This window comes from Planococcus citri, chromosome 1 (genome assembly GCF_950023065.1).
Source record: "Planococcus citri chromosome 1, ihPlaCitr1.1, whole genome shotgun sequence".
Taxonomy (NCBI): domain Eukaryota; kingdom Metazoa; phylum Arthropoda; class Insecta; order Hemiptera; family Pseudococcidae; genus Planococcus; species Planococcus citri.
Genome location: NC_088677.1, coordinates 69,845,497 through 69,865,291, shown reverse-complemented (window position 1 = coordinate 69,865,291; position 19,795 = coordinate 69,845,497). Strand labels below are relative to the sequence as shown.

Sequence of the window (19,795 nt, the reverse complement as noted above, 5' to 3'; positions counted from 1 at the left end):
ATAATAAAGATCTAGAAAGACCAAAAAAATGAATATTCGACTTCCTATAATGATTACAAAAGCTAAAAGTTACCATATGTAGAAAATCATTCCCTATTTTTCGATTTCCCCTCAAATTCAAAAAAGTTGTCCCAGAAGCCTCCCTCCCCAACAAAAAATGAAAATAATCCAATTTATCCGCAAAATTTAATATTTCTATGCCTGAATTCTTCTAAGGTGTAGGTCATAGCTCTGCCTTTCAAAAAAAAAAAAAAAACTTCCTCAGTCCTCAAATAATGTTGATCTTTGAGTAAGAAACCTCTCAAAACTGGAGAAAAAATTTGAAAAATAAAAACATTGAAGTCTATAAAAAATGTTTGCTTCTAGTCAGAAGCCTTCTTCCCTCCCTCCCTCCCTCCCCAAACAATATTTTTGATCCAACTTAGGAAAGCTTTTTAGTGTGGAAGTGGATCGTTTTGTGGGGCCAAAGAATTTCTGACAAAAATGGAAAATTTTTGGATACGTTGGATTTTTTTCATTTTTTTTCAACTTGGGAGTTTCTGTAGACAAATTGAATCACTCAAGTTCGAGGGACAAATTTTTTTAGGGATTTTTATAACAAAAACCAATATATTGCTTTGAGATGAGGAGTGAGCAACCCTACTATAGATCTAAAAACATTACAATGAAAGCTTTTTAAATTTATTTTCACAAAAATAATTTTTAAAATGAGATATTAACACTCATGAGACACAAAAACCTCAAATTTTGACCAAAATTTCAAAAAAAGTCAAAACTCAAATCGCATAGATTATTACTTACGAATTTGAATTCCCTGAGTTGCAGTACAGGCTTATTTTTTATCGATTCGATCACTCTGAACCTTCCCCCCTCGCTATCTTAAACAGAATTACCTACCAATAGAAAAATCAGGGACAGAGTGCAAATATCCATTATTTTCTAAATACCCCTCAGTGCCCCTCCTACCAGTCTAATTTCGAAAAAAAAGTTTGAAAATGCTCTATGATAAAATACAATTTTTTTTTTTTTATTATATTGTTTAAACAGTCACAATACAAATATATTTTCAAAATTCAGTGGTGATTTTTATAGGACTTCAAATTTTAGATTGAATAGAAAAAAATGGAAATTTTTGATCACAACCTCTTCTCAATCTCCTTTCCTCTGAGGTCTCAGTACCTATTAATTTTGAGGGTAAATGGTAGCCAGACTTGCATTTTCTAAATTTTGCACTGTAAATCCTTTCCTCTAAAGGATTTAGTTTTGATTTTGGGATCAAATGATTTTTCAGAATCAAAATCAGTGCCTTCGAGAACTTTGCTGCGAATTCATTTTCATTTTTCCACATCTGTGAGGGGTTAATAATTTTTCAAAAACAGCCAGAAAAGTGACTGAAAATATGTTGAAGAAGTATACTTAATCCCAGGGCAAACATTGTAATTAAAAATCAAAGCATGGAGCCTCCTTTCTCATTCAAATAATAAAAATTGTGTTCAATGAATGAACGAATAAAATCCTTAGTTGATTGTTTCAACAAAATGCTCTGACTTTGAAACAGAAATTCTACGTAATATTGCAGGATGTTTCTCAGATTTTTTTAAATTGATTAATTAATTTCTTCTCTTCTAACAGTTCTCATTGCCTGGGCAGATGGTTACTCTGAATTTACATATGCTCCTCTACATCTTACACTTTCACAATAACCTCTCAGCCTCCCACACAAAAACCCACATATTTCAAAAAACAATCCATCATCGATTGATCCAAATCCAACCAACGTAATCGTAAAACTCACCGATAAAATAGATTTCTTCAAAGATTTCTCGACCAACGATCTTCTTCTCTGCGGTGGTTCGTCGCTCCTGGCTTTAAGCACGAATCCACCCCTCGAATCGTCGATCCTTCTATCACGTTCGGCAGCCGCCACAGCCGCTTCGACGCTGGCAGGAACATTATTATTTCCGGCACCTTCGTTACTCCTTAGCGAAGTCAAAGATGCCCTTAAGGTTTGTTTCGGGCGATAATGCGAGGCAAGTCCGAACGGTGCGCTCGCCCTGACACCGTATCCATGTCTCATTCCACGCAGCCATTGTCCTTGGTAAGTACCTGCAAAAAAATACCAAAAAAATTGAATTTTTCGATAAGTACTTATAAAAGTAAGACACACGTAAATTCCATCCCCTTGATTTCCCCAAAAGTTCGGCAATTCTACCATTCCACACTTATCGAACGTAAATAATGTGTACGAGTACCTATATAGAGGCAAAACCAAACTCGAAACGGCACGAATAATTGACTCGATTACATGAATAATATATAAAAGTGAAATTAATGTTACCTCCACATCGCAACAGCCACGATGACTTTAAAAATGGCGTTTTGTATTTATAGTAAGTGTACGGCATAGCAGAAGCGGACAGGCGGATTGGCCATCGTATGTATAAAGGCGATATTCCTACGAGAGTATGTTCGAACACGTCGAGCACGCGATTTCTCCTAATCATTTAAATTATTCAAAAATATCGTTCACATTGTGTGCTAGCTAGCTAGCTAACCCTACTACTACTAACCCACTACACCACCTACATACGTTTACATTTTTCATAAAATCGAAACGAAAATGTCCCTTCAATATCTATCTATACTATACCTTTCGATAAGTAAACCACATAAACTTTCCATAAAATATACACGCAAATAAGTCTATAGAACTAATCCGGTCTCAAACTCTCAAAAAGAACTCTTTTCAAACTTAGGTACAACTCGCGGTACAAAAATCTTCCACTTTGTCTAATAAGGACTTCTCTTCCGGATAATTAAAAAGTTAACGTCGATATCCTCCAACTACAACACTCTGACGATGGTACTTCTACGAGTAGTTGTACATACCTAGTTTTTTACGCTAATCAATTCTCTGCTGTCTCACTTTCGCCCTATCTTTATCTCTTCGTTTTTATATTACCGGAGAGTTGAGAGTTTTAGTTTTAATTACATTAAGTAAAAAGTACCCAGTATAATGTACTCGACTCGTGCAACGCAGCAACCACGTCGACTCATCCAGAAACCCTTAATGGATTTCAAGCAGTCGACTTTCAGCGATGACAAATTCGTTTTATCATTTTTATCGCGAACTTGGCGTATTTTCTAGTAAATTTGCTATACCTACCTACCTTTTTGAATTTTATTCGACGTTTAAATACGATAGTAGAGAATTTTAGAGGTAATTGGGGGCTTTGCTGTACATATAAAGGTCCAAGTGACAAGAAAAGTTAAGGTTTTGATGATGGGCGTACAAAATTTAATTTAAAAAAACTGTGCGAGGAAAAAGACTCAAATTTTCTACAACAAATAAGACTTGCGAAGCTTTCATTAGATCTTACGTGAAAATTTCATTCATTTATTCATTTGTTTTTTATATTATTGATCAAATGATCAACGTGTTTGATTTCTAAAGATATAAATTTTTTTTCGATATTTCTTTCAGTTAAAACGTCTCAAATTTTGATATCTAAGTACTTTTTGAGAAAGATCATCGACTTTTTTAAATCAAAAGTGAAGTTTTCGAAAAGTAAACATTTCAAAAAGCATCCGATTTTCCTTCGATTACAAAAAACCATGCTGAGAAGAGAGGGGGAGGGAGATGACGTGAAAAATACCTCAGTGCAGAACGACATGATCCCAATACTGCTGCAGAGAAAACATTTTTCGTAAAATTTTTCAAGGACAAGATCAACAGTTGCCTTCAATACATGGTGCAAAAAAATCTAAAAATCGCATCAGTAAGTAATTTTGAATTTTTTTGACGTTTAGGTACATTGAGTATAAAAGTTTTGAAAGTTCATAAAAATTTTCAATTTTTGAGGAAATTATCCCTATTGATATTTTTACCTTTGTTGTCCCCCCCTCCCCCCGCTACCATCTCCTCTCACCATCAATTTAAAAAGGAACACGATAATGTTGTTTATTGTAAGTAAGTGATTTTTTAAAAAAATTTTTGAACTAATTTATGAGAAAGAATTTCAATGTTGACTCCTGTTGACTTATAGGTAGGTAAGTACATAGAGTACATAAGCACATAAAGTATTGACACTGAAAACACAAAATTTAGTACTTTGTCCGCACTTTTTTCGTTATACCCCTCCCTCCCACCTATTTTTCAACAAAAAAAAATCTGCCACAAAAACATTATCTTTTTTGGTATCTTTTTTCATATTTTTTTTTCGGCTTTGATCTTTGAAAGTACAATACAAAAATAGAAGAAAACATTTTGTTGCCTGAACGAAGCGAGATTGACGTAAAATTTTAGAAAAAATTTTGATCTTGTCCGAGCAAACGGAGGGCGAAAGCTTTGAAAATATAATTCGTAAGGACAAAAAATCTATTTTCTTCAGTTTATTCAATTTTAATTTTCCTTCATAATTTACAAAAAAAATGTCAAGTTATTTTTTTCAAAACTTCATAACAATTTCGTTAATTACCTAATTTTGTAAATTTGGTAGAATTTTGGTGATTTTTTTTTCGTACTTTGAAACCTTATTTCCGAATTTTGTACGGAGTGTCTACCAAATTTTTTGAAATTTTTTGTGAGAGGGGAAGGGGGCTAGATGAGCGAGGAGAAATTTTTTCTCAAATTGTTTGCTTTTCCAATGTTTTTAAACATCTCAAGATTTTTTTCAAGCAAGCGGATGTCGAAAATATGATTGTATCATTTCAATTCTTTATTTCATTTTCATCTTTAAGGTTCTTGCTAATGTAAAGAGCGAATAAAAAACGTTTTTCAATATAAAAAATGAATAAGAAATAAAATAACAATTTTTTCATGGCATAATTTTGTCTAATATTCATACAACGTAAACGTATAAAAATTGTCATTTCTTCTTCAAATCTGAAATATTTTAATTAGGTACCTATGGAAAAGTTGAAAAAGAAAAGCAAACGAGCACGAGTGAAGCATTTATGTTTTGAGAATGTAAAAGAAAAAGTTTCTTTACGCAGGGAGGACTTTATTTTTCTGATTCAAACATTGAACATTTCTTGAATTTGAACAATAAGTTTTTCATTTGGAAAAAGAAGAGCAAATAGTTCAAAAATGTGTACTTAATTGAAGTTCTAAAATGGTGGGCAAATGAGCCCTTTTCAAGAATTTTTTTTTTAATTCCAGAAAAATGAGGAAATGAATTGAAAATTTGAAGTATGATTGAAAAAAAGCAGGACTTTTTGATGAAAAGTTATAAAAAGCAGAACATCTGCAAGTGCAGACTCATGGGTAAAAACAGTACTTTTGCAGGACTTGCAGAACCATTATAGACACCCTGTCGTACTTTTTTCGTTCAATAGACACCATAATCAACTATCATTATTTTGATTAGAATTTTTTCCTTCAGAAACTCGTACTTTTATCAAAAAAAAAAAAAAAAAAAAAAAAATTGCCAACAATTAATGATTCCCTCACCGACACACCTGCTCACTTCTATGTACCAAAAAAATTATACGCAAGAGAGGAAAAATTGATCTGGATAATCATTCAGGTTTTCATCTAAGTTTGTTCAATTTACTTCATAACATTTTAAAATCTCAAATTGCACGGAGACCGCAGTAAATTGAAAGTCAATGAACTCGATAAAAGTTTAATAACATGTGTCATTTACTTATACATAATACACGTGTTTGACGTGCTCTTTAGATTAAACAAAACCATCTTTTTACGCAAATTGTACGTACACAGAAACTTCTGCGAGCTGAAGGAGGGTTAAAATAAATAACACGTTTTGGTAATTTTGTACACTACGCTTATCAGCTTTCTTCAGGCGATATGGCGTCTAAAAAATTTCTGAAGCGAATCCACAACTTTTTAGATGAAATTTCACAAGTCGTGTCCAGAATAATATTTTTCAATTGTCCAAAAAATAGACATTTACGAGTAAATTACTATGATGAATGAAAATACACGTTTTTTTGAAAAATTGCACTAGGTATAGTATTTTTGAAATTCAAAAATTCGTAAAACATCTAAAAATCAACTACAGCGTCTCAAAAATTTGCTTTGTAAGTATTTGGACATTCTCTTTCGACCAATCTAAGTCGCGAGTTCCATTTTAGCTTTCAAATTTTTGCTCGAAATAATATCTCAAAAATATAATATCTGCTCAGTGGAAAAAATAACCACTGTCTATAGGTGAGAAATTTCAGGCTCCATAATTTTGTTTGCCTTCATTTTTCTCGTAGAACGCTTGGTTCATCTCAAAAATTGATTTTATCGAAGAAAGAACTGAAACAAATCAAATTTTTCATCACAAACAACCAATCCAAGCTGAACTTTTGAAAATTTAAAAACTCTCAATTTCTCTTGAAAAATCAATGTTTTGAAGAAAAAAAAATCAATTCTTCAACATACTTACCTATGTATTTATGTACCTACTTATATTACCAAAATCATCTACAAGATCCCCCCCCCCCAACCTAACCCCACCAAAACATCACGTGAAATTTACTCAGTCAGAACAAAAGAGACTCGTATGTTTGAGAAGAAAATTTTAGCTTAACGAAAAAAGATAATAAGAAAATTAAATTGTACAACATGAAATTTTCCTTCGCTGCAGTGTAGTTATTTTTTTCTGAGAGGCATGTTTTTGTGATATTTCTGAAACGGGAAATACATACATATTTTCAGCGTATTCTGGAATACAGTAGAGCCAATTTTTTGGTAATTATTTCCAGTTTCAAAAAATTCAAAAAAATAGCAAAAAAACTTATCAACTTTTTTCAGTTTTTTTGAAACTTACACCACTGTAGCTATTATAATATATTTTCCCGGTTTCAGAAATTCGATTTTTCGATGTTTTGGCATAATTATTGCGAAATTTTTTAGCAGAAAATATTTCGAAAAAAATTAATTAAGCTGAAAATAACCGATCAGAAAATTTTCAATCACTTAGTAGAACCTTTATTGATGGTCTTGAATTTCTATGACAATAATTGCCTCCGTCGAAAGAGAATACCAAATTTTTTCCTGAAACAGGTCGGTAGGAGCTGGAGCAAAAAAACACGTTTTTTCAAAAAATGTCGCTCTTTGAGCACTCACATCTCCCCTCCAGGAACACCTCCGGAGCAGAAAATTTTTCTGAGAAATTTTCAACCCAAAATGAAAGTCTTCACAAAATTTTGTTAAAATCCTCTGACTTTTTTTTTACTTCGTGATCCAACCTAATGACTGTGTTTTGAGTCATGGAAAACTTTTCAGTTATCGTCAAATATCTCAAAATGAATAAATAACAAATTTTATCTTCAGAACTAGTCCCATATCCAGCTTTGAAGTCATTTCTGGAGAACCTCCTCTTCATATATAGGTTTCTGTATCCTGGAAATGAAGTATATTGCAACGTAATATTAAATCCTCTACATCAAAATTATGAGATCTGTAACTTTCTCTAAAAAATCTTTCAAATCTGGCACATTTTATCTTTTAGACACAAAATTGCAGAAATTTATACTTAGTGTAAATTATGTACGTTTTGAAAAAAAAAATTCCATAAGTTATTGAGATAAAAAAGCACTTTTCGTCTTCTCTAACAAAAGAAAATATTCTATTTCAGTACTTATTTCAATGAATTCAATCATCCTTTTTTACGTACCTACCAATGTATGTACATGACAATCTATAAATTTCTCATATAGGCTTACATCAGCTCTAAATTTGAGTCAGAATGTTCGAAACAACCAACTCGTACAAAACTTTAAGACCATCTCTGGTAAAATTTCATGTACAGACACTTCAAGTCCCTCACTTTAAACATACACGCTTTAAAATTCACATTTTACGATTAAATTACAAAATGTTTCGCAATAAATCTTTCTCTTCATATGTTTTCAAATATTACTCGTATTCAGTTTTTTTCCCTCCAAAACACACACGCGTATTTCTTCGGGTAGGTAGGTATACATTTTATGGGTTTATTTGCCTTCAAAACAGTATACGAATCCATTTCGCAAGATGTTTCGCTTACTCATCGTTTCGCTACATTGCTCCTAAACCGAACTCATTTCCTAATACGTTAAAAAATATTCCAATAGAGTATAGAGCAGCTGTAACAGGCAGGCACGTTAAATGCCAAATCCATCTGCAAAATAAAACCACTTGACTTTGACCAGATAACTTTCCGTTTCATCGAATCGAATCGATTGAAATGTCATCTTATTTCGCAAATATACGAGTATTTCTCTACCATTATCTCAGTTCGACATAACGAATGGCTGAACATGAACACAAAATGTAAGTAGAAAAAGGAAAAATGCGAACATCCATTTACCCCCATGTAAGCCTCAACTGTACAAATAGGTCTAGGTATATACGGATAACCTTCACAGCCTCAATTGATTAGGCATTAGGTATAGGTAAGGTATACGTAATACGTAGAGCTTTTAAAGCACGAGTTTGATTTTGAATAGACGAACGGAAACGAAAGTTACCGCAGATGGAAAGATGCAAACACAAGTGAGCCGGAAGAAGAACGAGAGGGGGGGCAGTAGGTACATATATCGTACGTGTATAAAAACAAAACAATGATATACGCGATAATCCATGTTCAGGAAACGGTTATGATAGAAAAGCTCCGCACAAAAGCACTCTCAGCCATTATTCGAAACTAATGTATCAAAATCTAGGGCAAAAACATAACTCATTTGTTGCAAAAAACGTTTTTTAAACCGGGCCAAGGGTCGATGAAGAGGCGAGCGGGTGCAGCTTTATAAAACGCAGCTCTATTGTACCAGAGTGCCGTGTTCGCAGTTCGATGCAATGTGATAAATATTTGTAAACTTCGATATACCGGATGCTCTTGGAATCTTTCCAACTATATCACAACACCAAATTACTATGATGGTTAAATGAAGAGCTCCCGAACCCGAATTTCTAAGCGTTCATTACACGAGTAGGTTCGTCGCGCCATCGACTCATCGGATAAAATTTTACAACTTTTTTAGCTCGCTCGTTTGGAAACATTTTTCCAGCCTCGTACACCAAATTTTACATTAGGATGGGTACAAAAACAGCCAGTTCATTCATTTTTTCACCTTGTAACTTCACATAACTCAAAACTTTAACACCCTAGAACGACTATTGTCTAAATTCCGAGCTCATTCCAGTCCAAAGTCCGAACTGAATAGTGAATACCACCATATACGATGAATAAAAATACGAACACGAAACGAATTAAAATGACTACCCTGGGCGGTTTTGTCCGCGCTCAAGTCACGCGAACTTTCAATTCATATTTTTTTATACGTGGGAGTCTAAAGTCTACACACCTCTTTTCCCTTCTACAACAAGTAGGATAATCAGGTGCCTGACGATCCTTTCCGATACACAGACTAGGTACATACGAATATAAAAATTCCACGTTTGAATTTTACTTAGCAGCGATCGTTTTTTTATTTTTCATTCCATTTGGTCAGCAGAAGCGTGTGTAATGTGCAGTAAATGCAATGCAATGCTTCGAAGACCACGTTTAAGGCTCCATATTGGTGCCCCGGGTGTTAACTTGGTGCCAAATACCCCGAGTAAAGATATTTCTCGAGCGATAAAAATACATAATTGTGTACACTAGTCGTAATTACTTGACCGATAAAAACAGCTATAAATCACGAATGGAATAATAAAGTAATACTGTAGGAAGCTTAATGGGTTATTTTGTTCGGAAATTTCAAACATTTTTCAGAAAAAATGGAGAATTTTTTTCAATGAAATATTCATTCATTAACATCGGGATTTTTAGTGAAAATTATAATTCTAGATGATTCACAAGACACAGCCTGCGCGAAAAATCGAATTTTTCTTCAAGGTGATCAGTGGATTGCCAAGGAGGTGAGAGGAGGGGGCCATTGACCTCCCTCGCGAACGAAAATTTAAAATTAAGCATGCAAAAATGGACGTTTCTTTGTTATTTAGATGCATTTTTTCGAAAAATTTTCGCTCTCGTTTTATTCCAGCAGTAATTTTACTTTCATTTTCATAAATTCTTCACATACCACGAAGTGTTCAGACAGTAAATTACCTCTAATTTCGATTATTCATGCCTAAAAATCTGGTTTTGCCCTCTCCTTGAGAAAATCCTGGCTACGCAACTGTGTAATAAGATATTTTGAATCATTTTTTTAAAAAAATGAACAAACATTAGCTTCTTTTCCTATATTTTAAGAACATTTTCAGCTACTAAAATTTGAAAAATGATGACTTTTAAAACGCTTCGCCCTTTTTCTTCTTCATCACGTTAAAAAAACAATCAATTTTTAAATCATTTTTTGCTTTAAAAAATGATCAAATTGAAGGATGTTAGCTTGAATGGTTTCAATTACATATTTTATGTCATTTAAAAAAATGTTCACTTCATTTCGGACAAAATTTCACTTTTATTTGCAAGTTTCAAATATTTGTTGAAAATTTTGAATTTTTTTCACGTCGTTTAAATTTATGTTAGAAATTTTAAATGTCTAAAGTCAGTTTATTAGCACCCCTTTAACTTCTGTTCTCGAATTACTTACTATAAAAATTGACCTTCGAAAATTGTAATAAAATTTCCCTGATAATTAATTTTCAATATTTTCGGCAAATTGTATTAAGTAAACTGAAAATGCCCCCCCCCAACGATGTACGAGTATGAGTACAATTGAACCTAATTGAAAAAAGTTGGATACTAAAAATATTGAAACTTGTTAGAGTGACTTTTAAAAAAAAATTAAACAATTAGAAAAGCAGAAATTCAAAACTGTTGAAATCTCATCAGATTTTACGAAGGTGAAAATATACTTACATAAAACGTAAATAGATCATAAAAACATTTTAATAAGATTTGAAACCAACCTGACGACGTTCCATCAAAATTGCAGAAGTATTAAAAAGATTGAAAATTAGAAAAAAACTGATATAAATTCACCTAAATGTGACGAAATTTGGTAAAAACAACACAAAACACCATCGTTAAGACGTGTTAAAAAACAGTATAACAATTCAAAAAAAGCATTGAAATCATTCAAAAACAGATGACATTTTCCAAAATTTACATAAAACATTTTAAAATTAAGCATGTTAAAAATGGTATTAAAAACTTGAAAAAAAAACATAAAAATAATTTAAAATGACCAAAAACTGATGTTCGGCCAATTTTCTTCGAAAATTGCATAATTAAAATATTGATGAAAACACCAAAAAGAACAATAAAATCAAAAAAAAAAATAATCGAAAAGCAATAAAATTTGTTCACATTTGACAAAAATTGCATAAAATACAATTAAATTGTGACAATCCAGAGTCAAAATTTTTGAAAATGATCAAGAAGTAACGAAATTTTAGTGAAATTAAACAAAATTTAGCAAGAATTGCATAAAATATCAAACTCTTTAAAATTGCATAAAAACAATCGATGAAATATCTCAAAATTTGAGCAAAATTGTGTGAAAATTGAGTAGATTACTGAACACAATTTTATCAATGTGGAATAAAATTTAACAAAAATTAAGTACATGAAGCATCATAAAAACTCCAAAATTTAGCAACAATTGCTTGAAGTATTCTTTAAAAAAGATGAAATATTGAAATTTTAAGTGAAATACTGCAAAAATTGAACATAACTTAGTCTAAAGAAAAGAAATAGGAGAAAAAAATAATTTGTGAACGTGATTCATAGCTTGTAATTGATATGAATCACGAATCACTGTCCCCTCAAAAAAGATCCGAATCACAAATCATTAGTCACGTCTAAAAAAGTGGCTCCAAGCACGAATGAATCATGATTCGAGTCATTCCCAACCCAGGGTCAATTTGTTAAAAAATCAGTAATCTTGAAAATCACACCAAAAAATTGAAAAAAAAAAAAATTCACTAAAGCAAGACTGTTGGTAGTGCTGGTAATAGAAAGCAATTAAATGTTGGAATAAATTATGAAATTTTCGTATTAATACCTACAAGAGGACAAAATTTCAAATTTCAACGATTTTCTATATTTTTTCATAGATTTTGCGTTATTTTAATAAATCTGTCAACTAGAAATACCTATTATTTTTCAAAAATTTTCGATTGAGGTACAAATTTTCAACTTTTAAGAAAGGATTCCAGTTCTGAAAACTTTCCAATAGTAACTCAACTGACCCTGGAGAAAAACAGACTGTTGAAATGTTGATAATTTCAAATTCTTGACAAGGACTTCACACGCTCGAATCGTCATATTGAAAAAAAATTGTAATGTCTGATGATAAAAGCCTTAAAATGCATTTTTTTATAGCTCGAATTTTTTTTTTTTAAATCTGAAACAAACGTGAAAGCTCACAGAAAGAAGTTTGGTGAATGACTATAAAACGTCAAAAAATTACAAACAATCTTCGATTTGCTCTTTGAGCTGAAAAGTTTTCATCTAGAAAAATGTTGACTTTATACTTAGGTATGGATTCGACCTCCCTTCCCCAACAAAAAATTAAAGTATTGAAAAAAAACCTGCTAAAAGCTAAATCTTTTCGTCAAATTTAGTTTTTTTAAAAAATAGCTGAAAATGATCAAATAACTATGCAAATATGTTCAAAATTTAATTTTTTTGGTTAATGCAACGATTTTGAATTTTTTCTTAGGTCCATAGAAATTGTGATTTTTTACAATTTAATTTTTCTAATTTCATGTAAGCTATTTTCATCTGGATGAACTCTACCAAAATTTGAACATTTGGAACTGCTGCCTCAATTTTACAGAATGTTTGTCAGATTCGCAAAATTATACTTTTTAACCATTTTTGATACGAGTTTCAAGTTTTGTATTCTCTTCTCCCCCCTCCTCTCAAAAAGTCAATCAAACTTCAAGGAGAGAAAATTTGTAGTAAAATCATCCAAAAAATATCATTTAATTTTTCACAAGCACTATCACAATTTCTTCAAATAAAGAATGTGTACATACTGCATAATCAAGAAAAAGGTCAACTGAAATAAAATTAGAGTAATTTTACATTTCATTTTTCCTCAGTTTCAACTTCTTAAAGAGCCATAATTATGAATTGTCCTACAACAATTCAGTTCAAAAACAGAAAAAATAACACCACATACAAAAATTAAATTACAAAAACAAGACGAACATCTCGAACCATCTCTACTCCAAACTACCTAAAAACCACTTCTATACGATTTCTATCCTCTTAAAACCCCATCTTGTTACTCGTAATTTTCACTCGACATGGGTACGTCGTCGACGTCGCGTCGATACCATCGAAAAAGGCCATAAATTCTCATAAATCGGAGTATAATCGCCCGAGCAACTATTTAAAGGCGTAAATACACGCGATATTTACCCCTCTAGCCCCCGCTCTAATTAGTAAAATTTATTACCCGACATAGAGAAAATGCTACGAATACTTTTTAATAGTTTTTTATGACGAAAGATGTCAGATACACAAAATTTCAACTCGTTTCAATACGTAACCCTTCGCTTCATCCGCGCTGATACGTCTGTCGATAAGAAAAATAATTAAACTTTGTCTTTCGCTCAATCTCTACCCCGTCTACTCGCAGCGAATCGCTGTATGACATCGAATTGCGAAAAGGGAGAGGGGAAATAACATCTGAGGAAAAAATTTTTCTAGAAATTGCCAGGACTCGTTTTTATAGAGTTTTCCCAAGTTTTTAACTACGAGATAAAATGATTTTCGCAAGTTCTATAGCTATCAATTTTTCAATTAAAATTTGAAATTATACCGATGTTTGCGTTCGCATTAATAGATTTAAGTAATTCGCCTGTTATCGCTTACAGAATGGAAAATTTTATACATTTATCTAGCTCAAGTTTCCTCACACACATCATCGTATATAGTCATAAGTGAGAATCGTATAAAATGAAAAAGAAACTAATTTGGCGAAAGTAGGTGGCCCAACGAGGGTTGAGGGGTAAGAGAGGAACACTTCGATAATGGATTACCGTTTCAAATTACACGTGTGTACCTTATACGCAGTGATCAGGTAACTTTATGGCCTATTCAACTGAGTCAACAAGCAACCGATACAGCGGTTTTTTTATGTAGTAGTAGTTGCAGATCCATCAAATTCAACGAGAATCAGAATATTGATGGGATTAAAGAAATGAGCAAACAAAACGATAGAGATGTGAGAGTTTTATTTTTTATGAAAATGAAAAAAATTATACCTACTTATTACGTAGGTAGGTACATTTTTCAAACTAAGTTGTTGGAAAAAAACAAAATAACTACGTTGTGGTCTGGTCATTAACTTTAGTAACAAGAAGTATCAGCTTTCTCAAAAATTTCAAATGTCAAGGTCACTCGAATCAATATCCGTACATTTTTAATACACAAAAACGAATAAAAGCCCAAACGTTGAATTTTTTATCACTTTGACACTGTGTAAAAAATCAAAAGTTCGGACAAGTTCGATCAAGTAGAAGGCGGTTCGATTTCAATTATTGAATTATTCATCGCGACTTGAAGCCATTAATAGCCATTCTTTCGAACACTATTATTAGAAGCGAGCATCAATTTAATATTGATAATTTTCCCGTTTTAAAATCAGACTTAACCATGGAACAGGACTAATTCAAGGTTTTACAATTATATTGTCATTTTCCTCACAGAACTTTCACTTTCATCAAGAATCCGGAAAATTTTAGAATTGAAATTAGGTTAACGAAAAATACCTATCCCTTAAAAAAATAAACAGCAATTAAAGATGTCAGATGGAAAAATTCTAAAGAGCTTTTAGCTCAATATTTTGAGTCAATGTCTAAAAAAGCTCGTACCTGGTTCTGTACTAAAAATGCTTCTTACGCTAAATGCGGAGAAGAGTGAAGGAGAGCTTTTTAGAAACAGTAAATCTTTCAGTACCTACCTATTCCAAAAAATTAAATTTCCTCAAATTTTAATCTCGATCGAAAACAGGAAACAGAGAAGCAACATGGATTATTTTAACACCCATTTCTCACTTTGAATCGAATGGAAAAAAAATGGCAATCGAGACTTTCATTCCCACATTTCACTTTCAAATCAAAATCACTATACCTTTCCAATTCCGAAATTCGGCAATGATGAATTTTTTATGACTTTTTCAACTGTATAACTCTGTGGTTTTTTCGTTTAAAAATTCAAACATTTCAAACACCTTCGCTCCTGAGAAGAAAGTTTCTTTATTAATGATTTTTTTTTCTTCAGCATTTGCAATGGCATGGCTTTCATTTTCATTACTATGGTCTTTAAAGAATTCATAGCTCAGCAGCCTTTTTCTTCGAATATGGTTTCTCAACATCTCATGAGCATTCAACTCATACCGCTGACGACCTTCACAGGGTGTCCAAAACTCCCAGACAAAAAAATCATGACTTTTTCATGACCTATTTTTCACATTTTTACCGCATAAAAATGAAATAACTTGAAACTGCGAGGATTTTTTTTTAATTTGTAGGAAAGTAGGTATTTCAGTTTTTTTCATTTTTCTGATTTTTTGAATAATTTTTTTCATTTTATGAACTTAAAAATTTTTCAAGTATGTTTCGAGCAAAACTCATGACTTTTCAGGACTTTTATGACCGTTAGATACCTACCCTATCTTCAAGATCCACTTTCATTATCAGTGAAAAATAGTGCATTTCTTTACATTTTTTTTGAAAAAATTCAAGACCCAGAAAGTGTATATTTCTATTCACTCAACACAAAATTGGGCCATTAAACGTGTAGTTAAGTAGTTCGAACGAGACCAGATTTGTGCTTTTTCGTCGGAATCATTAAATTTATGCAATTTTTGAGCCACTTTGGAAAATTGCAAGCCCAGCAAGACTTTCAATTTTTTGTTTATGCAGCAAACATTTTTCTGGTAAAAAAAATCCAGGACCCCTCCAATGTTTCATGATGAAAATGGTTGTCGTTGACCAATTTTTGGATAGATCTAAGGGAAATAACAAAAAAAGTTGAGAAATAACCACCAAATACAATATGAAAATTTTGGATCTTCGATTCGAAGAAATCCTCATTTTTCCTACCAAAAATCAAAATTTTGAAATTGAAAATAATACTTATGTTTCATTTTTAAAAATTTTTTCCCATGACAAATGATCTTCTAATATGATAGGTAATCATTTTAGAGAGAAAATTGCAAATTACCCACTTTCTCGGAGAGCTTACATTTCCGAAAAATCATCTAAAAATCATTCAGGGGGAGGGGGGGTTCGAGTCTGTATGGGAGCTAAAAATCAAAAAATTGCTGAAAATGTTTTGCATTCCTCTTGAAGATCTCGCAGTTTTCTTTTAGAATTTGATGAAAATTTATGTTTTCCTCAATGGATAGTTTAAAATTGAAAAAACTTGAGTTAGGTACATTTTAATCCACATTGAAAACGGCAACACTGGCGATAAGTTGAAACTTAGTGAAAGCTTTCTCACAGAAGCACTTTCAAATGTTGAAAAAGTACATTATTGATGAAGAAAGGGCGATCTATAAAATACTTTCAAGCCTTGAGAACCCATCTTAGATATAGTGGGGTAGTAGTAGATAGAGGTGGCTCTGGTTTACAATTGATTTTTTGGGGTGGGGGATTTTTTTGCTTCCATCTGCCAAAGCAAGTTATTGGTTTTTTTCTGTAAAATACCCTAAAAATTTTAGTGCTTTCAACTTGAAATTAAGTCGTTTCAGAAACCCCTCCCAATCAAAAAAATTAAAAAAATCCAATTTACCCAAAAAAATTTCCTTTTTTGTGCCGGAATTCTAAATAATTTCATTTTCAAAAAAACCCCTTCTCCGTCACCCAAGCTACTTTGGAGTCCTTTCACAGGAGCTCTCAAAATTGAAAAAAAAAATTGAAAAAACAAATTGAAGCCGGAAATTTTTTTAAAAAATTCATCTCATTTTAAGAAATAGCCCCTTTACCCCCTTCAAACAATAATTATAGAGAAAAAATCAAAAATATTGCAGGGAAAACGAGGGATATTCATTTTGAAGATGAAGATTGAGAATAATTTCTAACCAGAAATGAAAAATTTGGAAAACATTTCTGACTCTTCAACTATTTTATTCCTTTAATTTTTTTTTCAATTTACCTATTCGATTTTTTTCATTTTTTTTCATGAGGGGCTCCATGCAAAAAGATCAAAATACCTTGAACTTGAAGGAAGAGGAAGGTTTTAAAAAAAAAACGGATTTAGAAGCATTTTAAAGTAGAATTGAGAAATTTTTGGTTAAATTCACATTTTTTTTCAACTGAGGGGAGGGGGAGAGCGATTTTTATACAACTTTTTTGAACCTGGAGAAAATCAAAGAGTAGACAATTACTTTCTCATAAAATCCATCAACTTCAGAGGTTTGGAGCGCATCACACTTCTTATAGATAAATTTGAAAAAATTTCTAGAAAATCTGACGATTTATTTTTTTGCTTACACAATTTCACACAAGTTATCCTTCAGCTTAGAAACCTCCCTCCAGGAAAATAGGACTAACCTGTCCCTTATCACATCCCTGCAAACATTTCGTCAATTTCGAATTGAAATCCCACGAGGAAAAAATATCCATCAAAGTCATTATATACCAAACTACCGGATTCTATTACGTACTCGTAGTTGTATTATACAGCACAATTTTTGGAAACGTATTAAAAACTCAACTCGAAGATGTCAGAGAAGTGGTAGGCAGTAGTCATGCAGGGAACTCGAAGAGAATTTTTTCATTCCCAAACACGTTCGTTCGCTTTACTTCATTTCATTTCGTTTCTTCTAATACGAATTTCTACAATTGAAATTTTTTTATTCGAATCGAGCCACGGTTGGCGTTTATAGCGAAATACGTACGTAGACATAGGGTACGAAAAAAAGCAGCGCTCTTTCTCGTACCGCAGTCCGCAGCACAACCTTCGAAACGAGACGATATTAGAATTCAAAGGAGTAGAGAAAAATGAAGACTGTGAGTGGAGGAGGAGGATGAGGAGGAGGAAGGACGGGGCTATAATTCTGTCAATACGGCAACGAAGAATGAAGAACGTCGATGACAAGGTTAGGTTAAATTTTTTTTCAAACTGCTCGGTGCTGCATCGCGGTGCATTATGACATTGAGATATTTTTGCAGTACGATTTACTCGTAGCATTGACATTGGCTTGATTTTGGCCTTTGTGATGCTGCATTATGTGTGTGTGTGTGTGTAAGTGCATGTTTCGATTTCGAAGCAGCGTCGAGAGTACCTATGTGAGATGGGAAGATGGTGTTTGAGAAGTTCTATGTACTAGAATAGGTGCTTGAATGAAGGGGCAATTTTTAAATTAGGTATCTACGGTACATATTTGATCAAGTTATCGTCGAGAATCGAAAGTCATTGGTACTTTGTTTAGAATAGTCAAGCGAAACTCATATACGAAGGGTTAATGAAGTTCACGTGCGTATGCATTTAGTGCTATGGGAATAGAACGATTACTAATGTATTATCCCCGTATGCATTTTTATGTGTGTGTATGTTATGTAGTACTACAAATTACATAGAACTCGGTGCATATATTTTTAACAATTCATTGGCGGCGTGTGCTGCTGTGAGGGTGAAAATTACGTCAATTTTTCTTAAAATAGTCGGTTGTATAGCATCGGTGTTCTTATATTAAAAATCTTTCGCTCTCTCTCTTTTTTTCTCAACTGTGCGACTCCCAAGTGCCGATGCCGTTTACACACATTTTACATAATATCTATTTATAAGAAAACTCCGTCGCCGCAGACGCGTTTTCATTAGTAAGTTGACTATTTTTTGTATCTGTGTATATGTTACGGTCGCTACTCGCTACTCGATGATGAGTCATGCTTAGTACTATATAAACGTTCGGTCATGTTGCCCTATACTCGTCTCATAGTCTTGATCCGGCACCGGCTGGTCAGATGACCATGATGACGATGCTCGATGCTTCCCTCCTCCTACACTTCCAAGTCATACGCGGTATCGGTAGGTACGATGACGCGGCGTTTATGACATACCGCGGTAAAGCACGACGTTGGGGTGACTGCGGGGTCGGGTGAAGTTGAACGAGAATACATAATATTATTATGGATAGAACTGGACGAATGGTATTTGCCAAATTCGAATGAGGTTTTGGATAAGTAAGTTTGCCTCTGCGAATCGATGTGAATTCCACATAATTCGGTAGGAATGTGATAACCGCGGTTGACAGCAGAATACCTAGTACCCTACATGATGGTTCAGAACAGGGTAAGCTACTTAAATCGGCCTAAATCCACGTTTTCATCCATTTTTCTTCAGCTTATAATTCGGAAGGACAATTTTAGATCCCATTAACACAATCCTACAATTTTTAAGAAGCAGTGAACTAATCAAAACAGAAGATTTCCCACACTTTTACGACGATTTTGTAGATTTTTTGGTCAAATGGAACTAAATTTGGCATAATAAATTCCCTAAGACAAACGTCACATTTTCTGATAAGGCGGCAGATATCCAGACAAGCAAAAAAAAATTTAAACAGGATAAAGTTAAATTGAAAGAGAAAACCAAAATAAGAGAACAGCAGAAGCAAAAATTCCAGGTGTTGAAAAGTACATTTTTCGAGTTTTGGTGGATTTTAGAAGATTAAAACTCGCAATAAAGAGTCTATAAAATGCGAAAAAATCAAATTTTCACACAATCAATATAAATAAAGGTGAAATTTAGTGTACAATCTTTTTTCAACCCCTCAAATTGATGAGCAATAGATCCACAGGATATATTTCAAAATTGTAGGCCCCACCATCCTTCGAAGGAGGGGAGAGCCCGAGTGGCTCCCAATTTTAAAAACTCCATTTTAT

At 32.8% G+C, this 19,795-nt stretch overlaps 1 protein-coding gene across 2 annotated transcripts in view; it reads right to left on the bottom strand.

Moving 5' to 3' along the window:
* jp (junctophilin) overlaps window positions 1-19,795 on the bottom strand; it is a 101,762-nt gene that overhangs the window by 49,191 nt on the left and 32,776 nt on the right. For both annotated transcript variants that reach the window (XM_065349641.1, XM_065349717.1), the window contains exon 3: window positions 1,796-2,106. In XM_065349641.1, the coding sequence (XP_065205713.1) occupies window positions 1,796-2,106 (311 nt within the window). The remainder of the gene's footprint in view (window positions 1-1,795; window positions 2,107-19,795) is intronic.